Source organism: Mauremys mutica, chromosome 12, assembly GCF_020497125.1.
Source record: "Mauremys mutica isolate MM-2020 ecotype Southern chromosome 12, ASM2049712v1, whole genome shotgun sequence".
Classification (NCBI taxonomy): domain Eukaryota; kingdom Metazoa; phylum Chordata; order Testudines; family Geoemydidae; genus Mauremys; species Mauremys mutica.
In genome coordinates, this window is record NC_059083.1 from 14,593,580 (window position 1) to 14,614,199 (window position 20,620).

The window sequence follows — 20,620 nt, forward strand, 5'->3', positions numbered from 1 at the left end:
AGCATTTTTGTAATCACGGCATTTTTGCACAAGCCCGCTGTGTGTCGGATGCCTGTACGCAGGCGCCAACTTTTGTCAGTGCGAGTGGGTGCTTGCGCCTGCCCCTCCCCCAGCCCTGCCCCGACTCCACTCCACCCCAGAGTCCTCGCCCCAATTCCACCTCTCCCTGCCCCTATTGGATCCCTCCCCAAATCCTTGTCCCGGCCCCGCCTCCTCCCCCTCTCACAGACAGGTGCCTAAATTGGGGCTGCAAAGGGGCATCTATGTTTGCTTAGTGTCAGGGACTTGAACCCCGACAGCGAAGTTTGTTGTCTGACCGCAGAGAGACAGGCAACACCAGCAAGGTCCGATCAAAAGCTCTTTATTGACAAGTGCACTCATCAATAGAGAGCAGCTCGTCTCCAAAGAGAACCAGCCTACTCTTTTACAACTAAGTATAGGTTATATAGACAGTTCCGTCGCGTCACAAATTATTCATTTCACACAACCCATATCCCACCCCCCTTTGGTTAGTAACAAACCCTAGTAACAAAGCACATCTGTCTTTCTTTATAATGTAAGCAAGTCATGATGCCCCAGCAACTTTCTTATCAGCATGGTTGCCAAGCACCAGAAACTGGAAGACAGGAGTTAAGAACAGACCTAAGACAGAAACAGGGAGTGAATACAGGGAGGCTGGCTCCCTATCAGTTCTTCAAACGAACTGTTCCTAACCCAGCACAGCTGGTACTATGCCAGGAATGCGGCCCCTCACTTATCTCACTTTTTCCCAGGACTTTGTGAAACATGCTACTTCTCAGTATTTTTCTACTTTGGGATTACCCAGAAACCTCTGTTAGCCTGACTTTGGTCAGGCATAACTGGTTTTGTGCTACATCTTTATTCAGGCCTAACATTAGCAACCCACAGATGGGAACCCGGAATCTGATGTCAGGTGGCTCAGGCGCCTAAGGTGTTTCTTGCTGGAATGAGGTAGGCACCTGCCTCGCTCCACAAGAAGGGGGATAGGGGAGAGAAGCAGGAGGTGGTTTTGGTGCTATCACCTGCCTTCTAACAGTCCCATGGTGAGAGCACTCAGCTAGCACCTGGGAGACCCACGTTCAGTTCTCCCATCAAGCTGTGTGCAGCAGCTCACCAACGTGAGTACCAACCTCAGGGCAAACAGTTATAAACCAGGGCACAGACCTCCCACTGGTCGTGTGTCCTGTATTTAGACTTCACCTCCCAGGTATCAAGTGAGGACATTCAAGCACTAGAACAGCCTGAACATGGAGTCACAGACAGTCCCCTTGTGTTCTCCCGTCTCGCTGCTTTTCTGCCTCCTCCCCTGCTGCATCTCCCTGCTCCCCCGGCCAGGGCGGCCACATTCCCAGCAGCAGAGTCAGGGCAGCTACTGACCACAAGTATCTATGGTTAAAGCCACCAGCTGCTCCATCCTAGAGACAGAGCTGGATGAAGGTTATGAGGGACCTAAGGCTAATGCAAGGGACGGGCCTAAGTATGAATTACACGTTGCAAAAAAATTATGTCTTCAAACATTTCGCTACATACATATTTACATATTATTTATTTATGCAAAATTAACAAATTTATTCTACTCTGACTACACTCAGTTCTTCAAACAGACAGTTCTGGGTAAGAGGTAGCATGAGGGATGCTCCGCTCTCCTTCTCTCCTAGGTTAGGGGTGGGCAAAGCTTTTGGCCTGAGGGCCACATCGGGGTTTGGAAATGGTATGGAGGCTGGATGTGGCCAGGCCCCTGCCCGCTTTCCGATCCCCCCTGCTTCCTGCCCGCCCAGATCCCTGCCCCATCCAACACCCCCTGCACCCTGTCCCCTGACCGCACCCCCCCAGGACCCCCACCCCATCCAACCCTCCTCCCGCTCTCCGTCCCCTAACTGCCCCCCTGGACCAGTGATCCCCTATCCAACACCTTGTTCCCAGCCCTCTGACCACTATCCAAACCCTCGCTCCCTGACTGCCCCCCCCCCAGAACTCCCTGCCCCCTATCCAAGCCCCCCTACTCCCCATCCCATTACGGTGCTGCCCGGGGAGCTGCCTGAGGCTGTGGGGATGGGGGAAATCTTTGCAACATTCCCCATCCTGCTCACCTCTTTCAACCTTGTGCTTCTACCCTCAGCTCTCCACATGGCCCAGGGCAAAGATAAGCCCTGCTGCAGGTGTTTTCCCCAAGCTATGGACTCCACACCACATACCCTACCTCACTCTGACTGCAGTCTGGGAGGCAGCCTGCTTCTATTCTGTAAGGGTATGTCTACACTATGAAATTACTCCAGTTTTACAGAAGTCGATTTTTGGGAACATTGTATGAAGTCGAGTGCATGCATCCCCACTAAGCACAGTAAATCAGCCGAGTGCATCCATAGTACCGTGGCAAGTGTTGACTTACCCCCGGCGTCTCTCTCGCTCGGAGCCTCAGCGCATCCAGGAGGTTCTCTCGTCAGTAGACAGGATACTGGACTGGATGGACCTTTGGTCTGACCCAGTATGTTCTTATGTTCTAACCTAAATGAACCCAAAGTTATGGAGTAGATATGAGTTAAGGAAGCCAGCAGGGTATCAGAAGCCTGAAAAAATCTCTGACTGGATGGGCTCAGGCATTTGGTTACAAGCTGAGGATTTTTTTGGATTTTTTTTTAAGCAGAATTTTTTTATTGCTTCTTTAAACAATCAAACACAGCAAGCAGCAAATATTTGGCCACACACTTCTGAAACCCCAAACCATGTTCAGGTTTTGGCAGACTAATTTCAGCTTTTCAATTAAAAAAAGCCCCACAAATTTTGGAGGAAAGCAGACATTGTCCATGATTTTTTCTGCTTTTTAAAAACCCCTAGTTTTCGATCCAAAAAAAGTTTTGATGAAAAATATTTGTCCAACCCTTTTAATGAGCTTTAGTGCCTTTTAGCACTAGCTGATGCTGAGAACCAGTGATACCTTGTAAAGGTGACTTGAAAAGAAGTTCTCTCAGAACTGGGTTTGTGCCAAGACGTGGAAGGTTTTTAAATGTTTATTTTCCCCAGGGTCACCCGGGGTGGGGGGGCAAGTGGGGCAATTTGCCCCGGGCCCCACAGGGGCCCCCATGAAAATATAGTATTCTATAGTATTGCGACTTTTTTTTATGGAAAGGGCCGCTGAAATTGCTTTGCCCCAGGCCCCCTGAATCCTCTGGGCAGCCCTGCAGGCTCTCTGCAAACTCAGGCACAAGTCACTATATCAATTAAGCTCAGGCCACATTATCAAACTTTTCTTTTCAATCATGTGGGCTAGAAAGTTACTTTTCATTCGCTGATATTTTAATTACAAAATCTCACGTGACTCGAGAGATGGGTCCGCAGGGAATATCCCACAGCACCTGTGTTTAAACCCACCCCTGTATGTTCCATGCAGCAGAGTGAGGGCTGCTGTGTGCATGATTCATGTGAATGTTCTGCTGGTGGTGCCTGGGCTGCTAGGGTGTGGTAGGAACATTCCTGGCCTGGCAGCAGCACAGACACATCTTGCTTCAATCCTGTCACTGTGTGTGAGGAAAGTGCCTCACACAGAGATCTAGTGCCCACCTCTCCCTAATGAACAGTGCGAGATTAACAGGCTGGGCCAGGGCTCCCTGCAGCTGCTCAGAGGAAGGAGTCTGCAGGGGAGAGATTTAGGTAGAGCCAGAGATCAGGGAGAAAATCTGGGAAACTGGGAGATTCAGTAGCTCTGAGAGACTGAGTCTGAAAAGGGAAGGATTGAATTAACCTGGATCCAGAGTGTGTCCTACCTTGTATTTCTGGGTAGCCTCCTCCATGAGAAGCACCGTGTGAGATCTGTGCTCCGGGGATCTCTCACAAGCCACACACACAGCTTCCCCGTCCTCTGCACAGAACAGATCCAGGGCTTTGCCGTGTCTCTCACACAGATTCTCTTTTCCTGGTTTGAAATCCAGTTGTTTGATTTTTTTCCCCACTATATTTGCTAGCTGACAATTACTCTGGAGAGCCACTTTCTGGATTCGGACTCTGCAGCTGGGGCAGCACAAGGGGTCAGAGTCCAGCTCTTCCCATGTCTCACAGTGCTGAGTGATGCAGCTTTGGCAGATGTACCCACAGTGTGTATTCCCAGATATTCCAGACAGACGGGACATTTGGTTTCCTCTTGGATTTCCTGTACAGGAGTCGCTGAGGCCATGGCTGCTGGGATCTCTGGGCTTCTGTCCTCTCTGCACCAGAAATGGTTTTGCTGATCATGGGCAGTCCCTGCCCCACCTCTTATCAGCTGCACAGGTGCAGAATGGGGTGAAGAGAAAGGAGAGGCCGGGAGGTGGAGCAGGAGAAAGATAGGAAAGAAGGAAGCAGGAACTACCTAGGCAAGGAACGGGAGCAGTGGGGTGTAAAGAAGCAGAAAAGGAATGAAAGGAAAAGTGGGGAACAAACAAAAAGAAAACCCAAGCACATAAAAGCTTCAATTCTACCTAGTACATGTACAAGTGGGGGTTGGGCTGGCTTGTACTCCTGGGCCTAGCTCAAGCAGCCTCCTTGCTTCTGCAGCTGCACTGCTCTGAGTAGTAGGCTAGTTCTACCTGTCAGCTGGGAAAGACACTGCCTCCGTGCTGGGTAGACAGGCCCTCAAACGAACTAGGACATTCTTCATTCACAATGAGCCCATCCACAGCTACAGGCAGACTTGCACTAAAACAACAATAGGTGGGAACTAAACCCCACCGAGTGATTTCAGTGACAATGTGTGTGCAGAGGATCCTCGGCTTGGCTGTGTCTTGCTGAACATCTAACCACCAGCTTGGGACCAGCTGGGCTACAGGGGCTCCCTGGGTTAAGGTCAGAGGGCAGAAGCAGCTGGTGAGTGCTAGTGACAAGGCATGAAAACAGCAGCTCTAGGACATCGCAGTTAAAGGTTACAACCCAGCCTGTTCACAACACCAGATAAGAGCTGGAAAGAAGATTTTTAGGTTTAAACTTCGTAAAACTCCATAGACAGAAGAAGGCAACAATCCAACCCATCCCCCACCCCGAGCCCATTCCAGCTGCCCCAGTCTCTTCCAGCCGTTTTTTCTCCTTGGGCCAATACTGAGCCCATCATCACTGTGTGGGCTGGTTCTGCTGGGGGGAAATACGAGCCAGGGATCCTCGTTTGGGTTTTGTCTGACTCTGGGCAGAGACGTGTCAGTTCAGAGACTAGGGACAATGGGGACTGCTCAGCACACAAAGCTGGATATGCTGAAGTCCACAGTTAGCAGCAATCTGCTCCTCTGCACAGGCTCTTTGCTGCTGGAGCTCCCCGCAAATGTTTCCCACCAACACGTTTTCCGCCACAGGATTAGATTCTGATCCAGGTTGCACCATCGCTCCTTTGACCTGAGCAGTTAGCCAGTGTCTGGGGCCTTGCTAGGTTCTTCTACTGGGAGGAGAAATGGATTATAAGAGTCAGGTATTTCTCTGGAGCAATCTTTATTATTTACACACAATGGCCACACATTCCTGTGCCCTGAACATGGTAGAAACAAACAGCAGCCGGCAGTTGCATGTCTGCCATTCCAGGGGACTCTGTGCCTGAAGCCAGCTCTGTCTCTCAGGTTCCTGCTGAGACCACGCTCATGACTGCATCTCTTGGCTTTCTGCCTCACACACACCAAGCTGCCAGCCAGTCCCTCAGCCCCTGTGTTTCCAGCTAGCTCCAGGGAAACCCCTCTTGGGCCAGGTTCTCCCCAAAACCCCAATTAATTAAATCTGTGTCCCTCCACCCCACACCTCCCTGTCCCCAGTCAGGCTCTTAATTCTACCCCCTTCCCAGCCCCCACCTCTGCCCCTCGGGTCCCCTCTGCTCCTCCTACAGCTCCACGAGCCCTTCACCCCCACATCCATGGTGCTGCAGGGAGGGCGGGGGAGGTGCTTCCAGGGCTCATAGAGCTAAGAGGCCAGATGGTTGGGTAGACAGGAGTCCTCCAGGCCAAAGAGGCTAGGATGACTGTGCTAGAGAAGCCCATTTTTCCATCCCCAGTGGGCTGTTCCCCCCCATGTCTCAGTGACACTGTCTGACCCAGGGTCCCCAGAGTCCTCCTGGACCACAGAGGACAGTGGCAAACAGGCTGCACAATTCCTGGGGCAGTGATGAGATTGGCTTGTCTACTTAGGCACCGAGGTCTAGATTTTCCGGGGGGTGCTTGACCCCGCCCCACTCCATCCTATGCTCCACCCCCACTCCACCCCTTCTCACCCCCTCCACCAGGGTGCTCCATATTCGACTGGTGTCTCCCCATATTGGGGGGAAACGATCCAAAGGGCAGGTCCTGTGCCCCCTCGCCCAGCCTCGGGGTCACCGCATTCTCCCCACCCCAGGCAAACTGTGGGGAGGGTGCTTTTTCCTTCAGCTGCATCAGCCCCTCCTCACGGCATGCTCTGCCACTGTCTCTAGCGGGCAGGAGCCCAGGGAGGAGCAGGAAGGAGCCACTTTTAACACCAGCCCCTTTTGCTGTGCGGCTGCCTGAGGAAGTCGCTTTCGCTCCCTACCTGGGCTCAGGTGCCAAACTCTGGCGCCTGAGCCCAGGCAGGGGGCAGAAGTCACCTCCCCAGCCAGGCTTTCTCAGGCAGCTGCCACACAGGGATGCAGAGCAGTGTCTCAGCGGCTGGCCTGGCAGGGGCTGGTCCCGGCCCTTCCACTTGCAGCATCTGGGCCATGCGTTCCCCAGGCCCGCCCCACCTCTTCATGCCCCTCCCCACCCATTGCTTCTGGCATGCGGCTAAACAGCTGCTGGTGGTGAGTGGGAGGCTCTGGAGGGGATGCTGATGAGTGGATTGGCAGGGCCCACCCCTGGCCGGTGGCTGGGGGGAAGAAGATGCCCACCAGTGGGTGATCAGCATTTTTTTCTAGGGCAACGAGATTGGCATCTCTACCTCGCTCATGCCCTGCTCTCTGTGCTTTGACAGTCCAGAGGCTGCAGAGAGTTGAGACCCGAAGCAACCTCCAGGGTCACAGTGATGGCATGATAGAAAGTCCACAGGGAGAAGTCATAGAGACAAGGGTGTGTGAGGCTAGAGAGGCTGACGTCAGGACCCCCAGTGGAATATTCCACCCCTGCCCCCGACCTCCCCCCGCCACCGTGTCTCAGGGACACAGTCTGATCCGGGATCCTGGCCCCACCCAGAGCCAGGGTCGGATTCTCTCCCCAGGGACGGAGCCCGGCGGGAAAGTGAAGATCGGGGCCTCGTCACCAGCATCGATAAATGTCACCTGCCCCTGGTCACAGTCCAGACAAACCCGGATCCTGTTGGGAGCCCGGTGCCATGGCAGGGGGGTCACAGGGGAGGTGAGAGCCCGGAACTGACCCCACCACCGCTCCACAGCCCAGATCCCCCTGTCAGGGCTGAGGCTGATCACCCCGTTCCTGCTCACAGACTCTCTGGCCACCCCCACAGCCCAGCGTTCCCCATCCCCCACCTCCACCTCCCAGCAATGTCTCCCCGAGGCGAATCCCTCACAGCCCAGCACACACAGCGCAGTGTCAAATCTCTCAGGGGTGTCGGGCAGATCCTGCCATTTGTGTTCCCATCTCACACTTTTCCAATCCGCAGAGAGGACAAGGTCAGGATGAGCCGTGTCTGGATCCAGAGTCACATTCACTGGGTGGGGGGTAAAGAATCAGAGCGTTAGGGGCAGAGCTCAGCCCTGGGGGTGGTTGGGAGCATTTCTCACACTCCCCAGCTACCCTGTTCTGGCGGGACAGGCCTGGATCCCAGGGACCCGCCTCTGTCCTGGACACTTAAGACTGAGCAGAGATGTGTCTGCAGTTCCTCAGCCTGTTTCTCATTTGCTTGCAAAAGCTTCAGCTCCCTGCTCCCACTGCTGGGGCTGCTCCATTCCCAGCAGCAGAGACACAGCCAAGAAGGGATCAGAAGCTTTTATTGAGGAGGGAGCAGAGGAGGCAGGTAACCAGCTTAAAAACCCAGTGAGAAACTGCATCCCCTAATGCAGCCTCCTCTCCCAGGCCAGGGAACGGAGAGGAAAGTGCAGCAGTGGGGAAGAGCTGCTTAACACCAGAGAGTAGGAGGTGGCATTGGGTGGGGTAGCCCCATCCCCAGCCCAGAGAGAAGGGAGGAGCTGCCAGCATCACAGGAAGAGCATCTCCCCAATCCAATCCAGGAAGCAGGGAGCAGCTCCAATGGGAGAGCCCAGCCCTGCCCAAATGAAAGGCCGGATGTTGGAGAAGCAATGGGGAGTCTCTGGGTAAAGCAGAGGGATGTGTCAGCCCTCAGGGCAGAGAGCTCTGTTCGGGTGCTGCTCAGGGAGTGTTTCTGTTCAGCAGCCTGGGCATGAACTCAGCACTAAATTTGGTGTCAGGGTTATTTGTGTGATGTCAGCTTGGAATCCCCCCAGGTGTTCCGGCACCTTGGTAGACATTTGGAGGGGGGGGGGGAGGCACGAGGGCCCACTGCCTGAGGCCCTGCCCCATTACTCCTCTTCCCACCGAGGCCCTGACCCCTCGCCGTGCTGGGAGCTTTTCCGCTGTGGGGAGCCCCGGACCCTACACCTGCCCTGGGCTGGTGTCTGGGGGGCCTGGGAGCAGCCCCTGGCCCATGTCTCCACTAACCAGAGTGCACCACCCCAGGGCAGGTGGAGGGTGCAGGGTTCCCCAGGACCGCTCGAGCTCCCTGCGTGACAACTGAGCTCTGGCTTCTGGCCTGGCCAGGGAGCAGGTCCTTGGGGGAAGAGGCGCAGGGGTGGGGTCTGAGAGGGGCAGGGCTGGAAAGAGGCTGCAGTCTCACCCTGTCTGTGTGCCCCGAGTGGTTCTCTTCTTTTTGTCTCCAGTTCAGAGGGCAGAGTGTCTGCAGGGGGAAAGGATAAGAGGGGTGAGATTTCAGGCTTTCGTATTATAACAGCGTCTCCACTCTGAACTCAAAGAGCTGTGTTTGCATCATGACAGAGAGACAGACAGAAAGGCCCAGAGACACACTCAAGTGTTTAATATAAAAAGGTCTGAAATCTTAATCTATTTCCTTTCTCATTCAGGCATCTCTCAGCAATGGAACCAGCATCCCTGCAGCCTCACAACCAGCCCAGGACCCACAATCTGTCAGTGAGATTTACTTTTCCCCTCATCACCCCTCCCTCCCTTCAGACCCCAGTTGGTTTGTCTCATTCACTTACTGCCTTTTGTCATAACCTAGACGCAGATCATGCAAAGACTTTGGCAAAAGAGTAACTTTACCCACTTGGGTCCCTTTGACACAAACGGGATGTTGAGCGTTTGCAAAATCCTGGTTCTAGTTGTGAGCTGTTGGGTTTGTTTACACAGCGTCTCTACAGAGAGCAGCATGAAGGGGCCCTCCTCCTCCATAGGCAGAAATAGGAATAATAATAGAATCATAGGACTGGAAGGAACCTCGAGAGGTCATCAAGTCCAGTCCCCTGCACTCATGACAGGACCAAGCACCATCTAGACCATAGGACGAAAGAATAAGATCATTTTATCAAGGTGGAAATTGAGGCGGGAGGAAGGTTGGCTCCATGGGCCAGATTCACCCCTGTACCGGCAAAAGAAGAGAGGGGAAGGGCCATTTGTGACTCTGCTTTTCAGTGGCTGCAGGGGCCGGTGCAGACCTTGGCACAGGCTGAGGAAGTTCTGAACCAGCCAGAGCTACATCCCTGTGACAATGGCCCCCGTGGGTCTTGGCCAGGGAGCAGAGTGTCAGAGGCCCAGCTTTACACTGCCCATGTCCCTCTGTCCCTCATCCACCTGCTCCCTCTTCCATAGGCGGCAGGTTTGTATAATTTTTGGTGGGGCCCAAAATGGTGGTGCCCCCCCGCTCCCGCCCTGTAAGCCGATATAAAATGAAGCTACAACGCGTCAGTGCCACAAGATTACAAGGGTCAATTAAAAGTGGAAAGTCAGAAGCAGCACTTGCCTACTTCAATATACAGTATTATATTTTGTTGCATCTGTTGTGATGAAGTGGGAATGTTCTTAATATTTTCTCTGAATACTGTGTGGGTGCCTCAGTTTCCCCTGCAAGATGCCAACTGAAGGTGTTGGGGACAAAGAGATCAGGTGGCCTCCTTGTCCAGAAGAGACACAGAGGCCAGAGGAGGGAGTGTCAGTTTGGAGCTGGCTGGGGAAATGGGGAGAGACCCAGAACTTGGTTCTGGGCTCCCTACCCCCCAAGATGGACCTGACAGAGGGGTTCTGTTTTCTGTACCAACAAGCTCTGTTTAAACTGTGTTCCCGTCATCTAATAAACCTTCTGTTTTACTGTCTGGCTGAGAGTCACATCTGACTGCAGAGTTGGGGTGCAGCGACCTCTGGTTGCCCCAGGACCAGCCTGGGCAGACTCACTTTGGAAAGTGCATGATGTGGAAGGGCATGCTGAATGCTCCGAGGTCAGACCCAGGAAGGTGTAAACTTCTTGCCCTGGAGACAGTATGCTCCGAGAGAGGAGGCTCCCCCAGAGTCCTGACTGGCTTTGTATGGAGATGTTCCAAAGCATCACAGCATCCCCTTCCACACCGTGCACTTCCCAGAAGTCCGCACAGGCACTGACACTCCCTCCTCCGGCCTTTGTCTCTTTTCCAGGCATTAGGAGGCCACCTGATCTCTCTGTTCTCCAACACCTTCAGTTGGCACCTTGCAGGGGAAACTGATTTGGGAGAAATGAAGTAAAAGCTGCCCAAACCGAGCTTGAGCACTCCTGAATTTTGAGGTGTTCAAATCTGGAAGGCAGGTGCTGGGGGTGGGAGAGGGCTGTGGGCTCCATGGGGGAGCATGGCAGCAACTGTCTGGAGCTGCATGGAGCCAGATACGCTGGTCTGAGTGGCACAGTAAGCGGTTTGGGGGTTGGTGAAGAGGTAGGGAGTTCCGGGGGGCAGTCAAGGGACAAGGAGCAGGGGGAGTTGGATGGGGCAGAGGTTCGAAGGGGCAGTCAGGGGACAGGCAGCAATTGGATAGGCATGGGAGTCTAAGGTTTATCAGGGGACAGGTAGGGGGTGCGGTCCTGGGGGGGGGAAGTTGGGTGGGGTCTCAGGAGGGGGCAGTTGGGGACAAGGAGAAGGGAGGCTTAGATAGGGGCTGAGGTCCCACGGGGCAGTTGGGGGCGGGGGTCTGGGGTGGGGGTAATTGGGGAACAAGGACCAGTGGGGCTTAGATAGGGGGTGGAGGTTCTGGGGGCAGTTGGGGCAGGGGTCTGGGGAGGGGTCAATCAGCGGACAGAGGCTGGGATTCAAAGGGCTCTGGGCTGCTGGCAGCCGCGGGGATCCCAGAGCCCTTTAAATCCCAGCCCCGGCTGGGAGTCAGAGGACTCTGGGCTGCCTGCAACCGCAGGGAGCCCAGAGCCTTTTAAATCCCAGCCGGGGCCGGGAATCAGAGGGCTCTGGGCTGCCCGCTGCGGCGGGGAGCCCAGAACCCTTTAAATCTCAGCCGCGGCCGGGAATCAGAGGGCTCTGGGCTGCCTGCAACCGCGGGGAGCCCAGAGCCTTTTAAATCCCAGCCGGGGCCGGGAATCAGAGGGCTCTGGGCTGCCCGCTGCGGCGGGGAGCCCAGAACCCTTTAAATCTCAGCCGCGGCCGGGAATCAGAGGGCTCTGGGCTGCCTGCAACCGCGGGGAGCCCAGAGCCTTTTAAATCCCAGCCGCAGCCGGGAATCAGAGGGCTCTGGGCTTCCCGCTGCAGCAGGCAGCCCAGAGCCCTCTGCTTCCCGGCCGCGGCTGGGATTTAAAGGGCTCTGGGCTGCCTGCAACCGCGGGGAGCCCAGAGCCTTTTAAATCCCAGCTGCAGCCGGGAATCAGAGGGCTCTGGGCTTCCCGCTGCGGCGGGGAGCCCAGAGCCCTTTAAATCCCAGCCGCGGCCGGGAATCAGAGGGCTCTGGGCTGCCTGCAACCGCGGGGAGCCCAGAGCCTTTTAAATCTCAGCCGCTGCTGGGATTTAAAGGGCTCTGGGCTGCCTGCAACCGCGGGGAGCCCAGAGCCTTTTAAATCCCAGCCGCAGCCGGGAATCAGAGGGCTCTGGGCTTCCCGCTGCAGCAGGCAGCCCAGAGCCCTCTGATTCCCGGCCGCGGCGAGGATTTAAAGGGCTCTGGGCTGCCTGCCACCGCGGGGAGCCCAGAGCCTTTTAAATCTCAGCCGCTGCTGGGATTTAAAGGGCTCTGGGCTGCCTGCAACCGCGGGGAGCGCAGAGCCTTTTAAATCCCAGCCGCGGCTGGGATTTAAAGGGCTCTGGGCTGCCTGCAAACGCGGGGAGCCCAGAGCCTTTTAAATCCCAGCCGCAGCCGGGAATCAGAGGGCTCTGGGCTGTCTGCTGCGGCGGGGAGCCCAGAGCCCTGTAAATCGAAGCCGCGGCCGGGACACAGAGGGCGCGGGGCTTCCCGCTGCAGCAGGCAGCCCAGAGCCCTCTGATTCCCGGCCGCGGCTGGGATTTAAAGGGCTCTGGGCTGCCTGCAACCGCGGGGAGCCCAGAGCCTTTTAAATCCCAGCTGCAGCCGGGAATCAGAGGGCTCTGGGCTTCCCGCTGCGGCGGGGAGCCCAGAGCCCTTTAAATCCCAGCCGCGGCCGGGAATCAGAGGGCTCTGGGCTGCCTGCAACCGCGGGGAGCCCAGAGCCTTTTAAATCTCAGCCGCTGCTGGGATTTAAAGGGCTCTGGGCTGCCTGCAACCGCGGGGAGCCCAGAGCCTTTTAAATCCCAGCCGCAGCCGGGAATCAGAGGGCTCTGGGCTTCCCGCTGCAGCAGGCAGCCCAGAGCCCTCTGATTCCCGGCCGCGGCTGGGATTTAAAGGGCTCTGGGCTGCCTGCATCGGCGGGGAGCGCCGAGCCTTTGAAATCCCCGCCGCGGCTGGGTTTTAACGGGCTCTGGGCTGCCTGCAACCGCGGGGAGCCCAGAGCCTTTTAAATCCCAGCCGCAGCCGGGAATCAGAGGGCTCTGGGCTGTCTGCTGCGGCGGGGAGCCCAGAGCCCTTTAAATCCCAGCCGCGGCCGGGAATCAGAGGGCTCTGGGCTTCCCGCTGCAGCAGGCAGCCCAGAGCCCTCTGAGTCCCGGCCGCGGGGGTGATTTAAAGGGCTCTGGGCTGCCTGCCACCGCGGGGAGCGCAGAGCCCTAACACACCCAGCCGCGGCTGGGATTTAAAGGGCTCTGGGCTGCCTGCAAACGCGGGGAGCCCAGAGCCTTTTAAATCCCAGCCGCAGCCGGGAATCAGAGGGCTCTGGGCTGTCTGCTGCGGCGGGGAGCCCAGAGCCCTTTAAATCCCAGCCGCGGCCGGGAATCAGAGGGCTCTGGGCTGTCTGCTGCGGCGGGCAGCCCAGAGCCTTTTAAATCCCAGCCGCCGCCGGGAATCAGAGGGCTCTGGGCTGCCTGCAACCGCGGGGAGCCCAGAGCCTTTTAAATCTCAGCCGCTGCTGGGATTTAAAGGGCTCTGGGCTGCCTGCAACCGCGGGGAGCCCAGAGCCTTTTTAATCCCAGCCGCAGCCGGGAATCAGAGGGCTCTGGGCTTCCCGCTGCAGCAGGCAGCCCAGAGCCCTCTGATTCCCAGCCGCGGCTGGGATTTAAAGGGCTCTGGGCAGCCCCGGCGGCGGCGGCGGCAGCGGCGGGGGGCGCTCCAAGCAGGGGAGAAAAAATATTGGTGGGGCAGAGCCCCTGCTTGGGATTTATTCATGGGGCTAAAGCCCCAGAGCCCCATATAAGTCGGCGCCTATGCCCTCTTCCACCCACCCCATTCCCAGTCCTCTCAGGAACACGCCTTGTGCCTTCAGCTGTGAAGGAGGTACAAGAGGCTCCTGTGCTGGAGGAATCCCTCGCTGTGGGGGAGGGGCTTTCTCCTTCCCCGCAGCCCATGTGCCCAGACTAGCTGCATACGGGGCCAGAGCACAGTGATGGGCTGGACTGGGTCCAGTGTAACAACTGACCTTTAATTTTGGGTGCTGACCTTTAGGCACCTGGGGCCTGGTTCTCAGCGGGGCTGGTCTCCTGCAGCTCCCACTGACTCCACCTGCAGCTGTGGAAGCTACATGGCTCTGGCGCACCTGCCCTGCTGCTCTCTAGTTGGGAGAGGGAAACTTGGGTGCCCCAAATTAGGCCATTTTCCTGATTTTTGGACTGAATGCTGAATGTTGTGACCTTTGGTAAGTCATGAATTAATGTGAGACATCCTGATGCCTGGGTCCCCGCTACATCTGCTCCATTTGTCTGCTTTCCACTAGTTATTATATTGAGAATTGGTACAAGGGTCATTTCTTATACATAAGTTTGGACAGATGGAGACTGTGCATTTATACCGACTGACTTGGCTTTGGCCTGGTGAGCCGTTTACTTGACATAAGGGAAACGTTGCCTTAAATGACCTTTTTTATTAAGCAATGTGTTCATAAGTTGCTCTGTGAGACAAAGAGATGTTTTGACCACACAATGTGCTTCAAGACACCAGACACCCACAATGTGCTGCCCAGGAGCAGTGAGCAAAGTCCAAAAACCCCAATGTGGAGAAAAGGGTCAAAGTTATCTGTGCACATCAGTGTACTGAGTGGTGATGAATGAATCAGAAAAGTGAATAACTTGAAAATGTTGGGCAGCAAAAGCCCTGCCAATTAAAAAGTTCATGCATATGCAGTGCATGATTTAGGCAAGACACGTACTATTCATAACACGCAAAGGTGATTGGAAAAGAACTAATAAATATATAATCTGGATGTGTATAAGATGTCAGACATTGTATGGAGTAGTCAGAGCATCAAAGGAGAAATGCATCATGACCCACCTTTGCCCCAGGAGAAGGTAACTGGGCAGTATTTCTTTCAGTATGTCTGTCATTTCTTACTTGAGTAGTAATTGTAATGACAAGCCAGGCTTTTGGAACAAATAAGTGGTTGAATTAATCAGCCTGAGTGTCTTGGACCCCAAGTGTGTGACATTCTTACCCAAGTATCAGAGGGGTAGCTGTGTTAATCTGGATCTGTAAAAGCAGCAAAGAGTCTTGTGGCACCTTATAGACTAACAGACGTTTGGGAGCATGAGCTTTTGTGGGTGAATACCCACTTTGTCGGATGCATGTTAGTCTATAAGGTGCCACAAGACTCTTTTCTATTCTTACCCAACAGTTTTATATAGAAGCATAATATAATCTATGGGAACAGAAACAACCACTCAGCCGACCTCAAATGAGATGGGAAGATTTCATCCTGAAAAGATATTGCCACACATGGAGAAGGAAGCCCAGGATACTAGAAGAATGGTCAATCAAGGTAATCAAAGTGATAAACTAATTATGAACCAATTGATCAGCGCCATGTTCTTCCCACAGTCTCAGACACTTAACCTAATTTCCCCTCCTACATCCCTTTTGGTACCTTTGAACTTCCTCAGAGTCTCCAATAACGCAATAGTTTTCTGGAAGTAACCACTGACTTGCTCTTCCGATTCAGGAGAAATCTCCTCTGGCTGCTGGAACGTTCCCTTCTCACACCTGGAGAGAAACAATTTTATGTGATTATATTGCATTTAGTGACTGATTATAAGTTCTGGCTAGTGAGTCGCTGCTCTAATAGGCCTGGAGTTAGAATTCCGCCACTTCTCCCAGCCTCAGAGCAGGTGCAGCACAGGCCATGGCCATGAAATGTTCCCCTCAAAGGACCCATTAATATTCTTCAACTCTGTGCTGGAGAGATCAGCTCTGGGGACAAAAGGGGAATTCAGTCTCTATGGACAATTCACTGCTTGGCCTCCATGCTCTGAGGGACAGGAGGTTCCCAGGTGAAGTGCTGTAGAAATCTGCCCTCTAGTAACTAGACTAAGGCCTGGTCTACACTAGGGGTGGGGGTTCGAACTAAGGTACGCAAGTTCAGCTACGCGAATAGCGTAGCTGAACTCGAACTACCTTAGTTCGAACTACTTACCCGTCCTGACGGCACGGGATCGAAGTCCGCGGCTCCCCCGTCGACGCCGCCACCGCCATCGCCATTCGCGGTGGTGGAGTTCCGGAGTCGACAGGAGCGCGTTCGGAGTTTGATATATCGCGTCTAGATGAGACGCGATATATCGAACTCCGAGAAGTCGATCGCTACCTGCCGACCCGGGCGGGTAGTATGGACGTACCCTGAGACACCAACTCCCCCCTCCCCAGCTCATTCCACACAGGCCTGCAAACAGTCCTCAGGTGGGAAAGACTCTTGACCGCTGCTGCCCTGGGCTGAATGGTGACCAGTGCCCCAGCAGTGACAGGCCCATATTCCATCCCCACAATCCTGAGTCAGCCAGTCCCTCAGGGAGGTGACATCTCTAGGAAATACTTAAGGTCAGTCCTTCCCACTGAATGGAGAATTCCAGAGTCTTCTGTGCAAGGGTGAGAACCTCTGGATGCAGTTGTTCAGAGAGATTCGTATCCAGAATGTGACTTTCCCCACACATTTTGCTGTGGAGCCCTGGGGAGATGCAGTGCTAACATAATCTCCAAGCTCTTTCCCGGCATTCTGAAGTGTGAGGGGGAGTGAGAGAGAGACACGTACCTGCTCAAGGTGCTTCTGACATCCTAGAGGAGAGAGGGAGAAAAGAATCTCAGTCCCCTCTGACACACACACACAGGGGATTCCAGGAAAGGGATTTAGGAAGGTGGGGGAAGAGACCCTGCCCTGGCCCCAGGGCTATGGATTCCCTGAGCTAATGGGACTTTCCCTTCTCTCATATATCTGTGTCTGTGACTCTGCTAAGAATAATACTCACTCAGATATCAGCAATGCACATGCCGAGTTACATCAAGATCTCTGTCTGCTGGACCCCAATGCTTATGATTCAGGACCCCTCCTTTCCCTGTGTGGGGGTCTGGGATGTTTCGCACTCAGTCTCACCTGCAGGAATTCACTCGCTGGCTTCTGACACTTCCCCTCCAGCTCACTGATCAGCTCACTGAGATGGGAAATCTGCACGGAGATTTTACTGACATTTTCATTCTGGATCCTCACAATCTCCTCATCCAGCTTCTCCAGCTGGCCCAGGAGGAGACGCTCTTGTTCCTCCAGGAACTGCTGCAGTTGCTGAAATTCAGACACAATCTTCTGCCTCTCGGTTTGTGTCTGTATCTGTATGAAAATAGGGCAAGGGCTGGTCAGGGACACGGATGGAGCCCGGGGTCCTTTCATGGAGAGCTGAGTGTGCAGGAGGGAGAATTTCTTTGAAAATTCTAAGATCATGTTAGTGCAAGAAATGACCAGACACAGGGGACAGCACTTCACGGGGACATTCAGTTCACTTGGGGAGGATTTCTGGGCAAGCCACAAGGGCTAGATATTAACTCATCAACTGAAATAGAAGCTTAGGTCTTGTCTACACATAGATCTAACCCAGCAATCCATGATCAGGGAGGAACACACACAAGCCCACGTTCACCAAGGCCACAGAGGAATTTGCCTCCAAACAGACCTCCCATTGCCATTCCCTGCTGGTTAATAACAACAGGCACCTACCAGATACTCCCAGCTTTTCGCTTCTCCAGTCACTTTTAGTTCCAGCAGCTTTTCTCTCTCTTCTCTCAGAGTCTTCAAATGGGCCTGAAGTTTTTCCTGAAGAAACAGAAATGATTCAGAAAGTTTTGTTTTGAGGGTTGAGAGGGGTGTGAACTGAGTGATTTTCCACCCGAACCCAAGATGACTGTTGGTTCCAACCGCTTTGTGACATCAGGGCCACCAAGGAGATGAAACCTTATTAAAGGAGACTGGGAGCGTGTCACATTCCAACTTGTTACCAAATCAGGATCCGTCTCTTTAGTAATTAGAGAGAGATCTCAGTTATAACCGAGCTTTACTGGTATTTGTGAATTGATTAGTGGTACAGCGCATAATAGGGCACTGGAGTCACATGGGGGTGAATCAACAAACCTGTATTTGAGAAGGGTTAACGAACAAAGTGATACAATTCCCAGAAGCCACCAAAGTTTCAATATGGGCTGGGATTTCAGCTCTGAAGCGCTGGGGATTGCACTAGTTGGGCAGAGCTGGTCTAAGCACCAGGGCAAACCCCACGAGATGTTGGGAGGCCATTCGTCTGGTTGGAAGCTGCACAGTCCCAGTTTTGTGGAGCACTATCCCTGTCCAGTAGGGACTCGGCACTGGACGTGGCTTTGTCTGGTGCAAAAGAGAAAGAAGGAGACTGAGGCTGCAGGAGGACACCCTTGAGGGTAGGGCTGGGGGTGGCACCTCCATGCACAATGATGCAGGTGGGCGGCCCACTCACACAGGCGGTGGTGGGCCCATGCAGGGTGAGTGATACTGGTGGGGACGGGCCCATGCAGGCAGGCGTGGGTATATCCGATGTTCTGGGGATGCCTCGGTGACCTCCCTAATTAGACATGATGCAGATTTGTATAAAGGATGGGTTGGGGTTTGCCCCAGTGCTGTCCTAACCCCTCTCCATGGCAATGCCCCCTGGGTAGGTACTCCCCCTCCCCCTGGTCCCATTGCCTGGTAAAGATCCTGGAAGCAGTGCATTCTGGGAGATTACAAAAGGCTGCCTGATGGGACTAATGGAACCACTCTGGCTGGTCCTTGCCCACGTACACAACAGAACAGTTCAAACTTCAGACTGACACAGGTCAGCACCTCCCAGGAGTTAATTTTGCTGCTATCCAGTCTAATCCCAGTGGTACTTGGCATGGACCTGCGTTGTCTGGATCCCTTTTGTGTGTGGGCTCAAGGTTCTTGGGGACCCACACAGTGTTCAGCCCAGTGATCTCCTCTAGTGCAGGCCGGCAGCATCTGAGTTTAACCCCTCGTGGAGCAGCACAGGAGTTCAGAATCCCAGTGAGAAATTTCATCTCCCTGCTCGGCCTGGGGCCTTTATCAAGGCGTCTCTCCCTCCTAATGGACACACTTCATCAGGGTGGGGGGGAGGAACTGACACTGAGGCGGCAGCATGGTCTAGTGGCTAGGGCCCTGGACTGGGTCTAGGAAGACCTCAGTTCTATTCCCATATACCAATGACCCTGGGCAACTCACTGTCCCTTCTGGGCCTCAGTTTCTCTCCTTGTTTGTCTTGCCTATTTATGCGGTAACCTGCTCAGAGAAGAGATTGTCCCCTACTGTTTTTTGTGCAGGGCCCAGATCTCATTTGGGGTCTGTATGGCTAATCATATAATAGACAATAAGGTAATCATAATAATAGGTGCCAACTTCCACTGTTTCCAGTGGGTGCTCGACCTCCCCCCCCGCACCACTCTCGCCCCGCCCCCATTCCATCCCTTCCCCAAAGTCCCCGCCCCCTTCCCTCCCCCATTCCACCCCTTTCCCCCAAGTCCCTGCCTCTTCGCTGCCTCCTCCCCTGAGCATACCCGCATCACTGCTTCTCCCCCTCCCCCCTGGAAAGTCCCAAGTGCTGCCAAACAGCTGTTTGGTGACAGGAAGCACTGGGAGGTAGGCGGAGGAGCAGGGATGTGGCGTGCTCGAGGGGGGGAGGAGGTTTGGTGGCACGGGGATGGAGGGGAGCTTGGCTGCTGGTGGGTGCAGAGCATCCACTAATTTTTCCCCAGAGCACCCACAGAATCAGCGCCTATGATCATAATAATCATTTCTATTAAACAAATCAGTAACAAGAACAGCTGGTAACTTCCCCTTCTCCAGGCTGAGGGCAACACGTTCATATAGATCGGTCTGCAGCTCTTCTGAGTCAAGCTTCACTGAACATTTCACAGCTTCCGCTGTGTTAAAGCTGGTTTGAAAAGGATTCAGCATCTCAGAAAAGTTTCCCCCCTCAGGGGGTGTCTGTAAAGAGTTTATATTTTGCCTCTGTTGCCAAACGGCCAAATCATTAATTTTGTCATAGCATCTCCTATACCATGAAGGCTTCACAGAGCTGAATGATGTGCCACACCTATGCCATGTAACTTTCAGTGAAATTAGCCTGTAATTAAAATCCAAAGTTATTACCCATTACACTCAACAGCAGTTCCCTACCTTGTACTCCTGGGCAGCTTCCTCTACGGGAACCACCGTGTGAGCTCTGTGCGCCTGGGACAGATGGCAAACCAGACAGATCGAAGTTTCATCCTCTTTACAGAACAGTTTCAGAGCTTCCTGGTGTTCCCCACACACCCCATCTCCTCCTGCTCCCTTTGCTGCCTCATTGGACTGTAAACTCAGCCGACTGGCGATTTCTACCATGTTTGCCAGCTGCCTGTTCGGCCTGAGGTTTCTCTCTTGCACAGTTTCTCTGCACTGAGGGCAGGAGGCGGCTGTAGTGGATCCCTCCCAGCACTGGCTGATGCAGGCTAGGCAGAAATTGTGCCCACACTTTGTAATCACTGGGTCCTTAAAATACTCCAGACAGATGGGACATGTAGCTTCCTCCTGGAGACTTTCCACGGGGTTCTCTGCAGCCATGGCTCCCTCTGGCCAGTGTAACAGGGTAAGAACTAAGAAGTTTCAATTTCCTCCTGAGTTCACACTCTGCCCCGCCTGCAGCAACTGGGTGTTTCCTTTCCTGGACTGATGCACACTGTTTGCTGAATTGGAAGGAGCCCACTGGTAACAATTCAGCTCTGAGGGTTTAATGAAAAATATACCACTAGTGTACTGATCCTGCAGTCAGCCCCCTGTGCTGGTGTGGGGGTCACTGGGGCTTCACACGAACATCAGCATCTGCCTGTCCTGA

General features: G+C 54.1%; 1 protein-coding gene across 1 annotated transcript; it reads right to left on the reverse strand.

Annotated features, from left to right (window-relative positions):
• Positions 1-6,750: 6,750 nt before the first annotated feature.
• Positions 6,751-20,349, reverse strand: LOC123345493 (zinc finger protein RFP-like). The gene is made up of 7 exons (XM_044982450.1): positions 19,924-20,349; positions 17,443-17,538; positions 16,828-17,058; positions 16,489-16,511; positions 15,334-15,449; positions 8,779-8,838; positions 6,751-7,635 (listed from the first exon to the last, which is right to left on the reverse strand). Exons 1-7 carry the CDS (start codon positions 20,347-20,349, stop codon positions 7,121-7,123), a joined length of 1,467 nt encoding a protein of 488 aa, XP_044838385.1. The 3' UTR covers positions 6,751-7,120.
• Between the last annotated feature and the right edge of the window lie 271 nt (positions 20,350-20,620).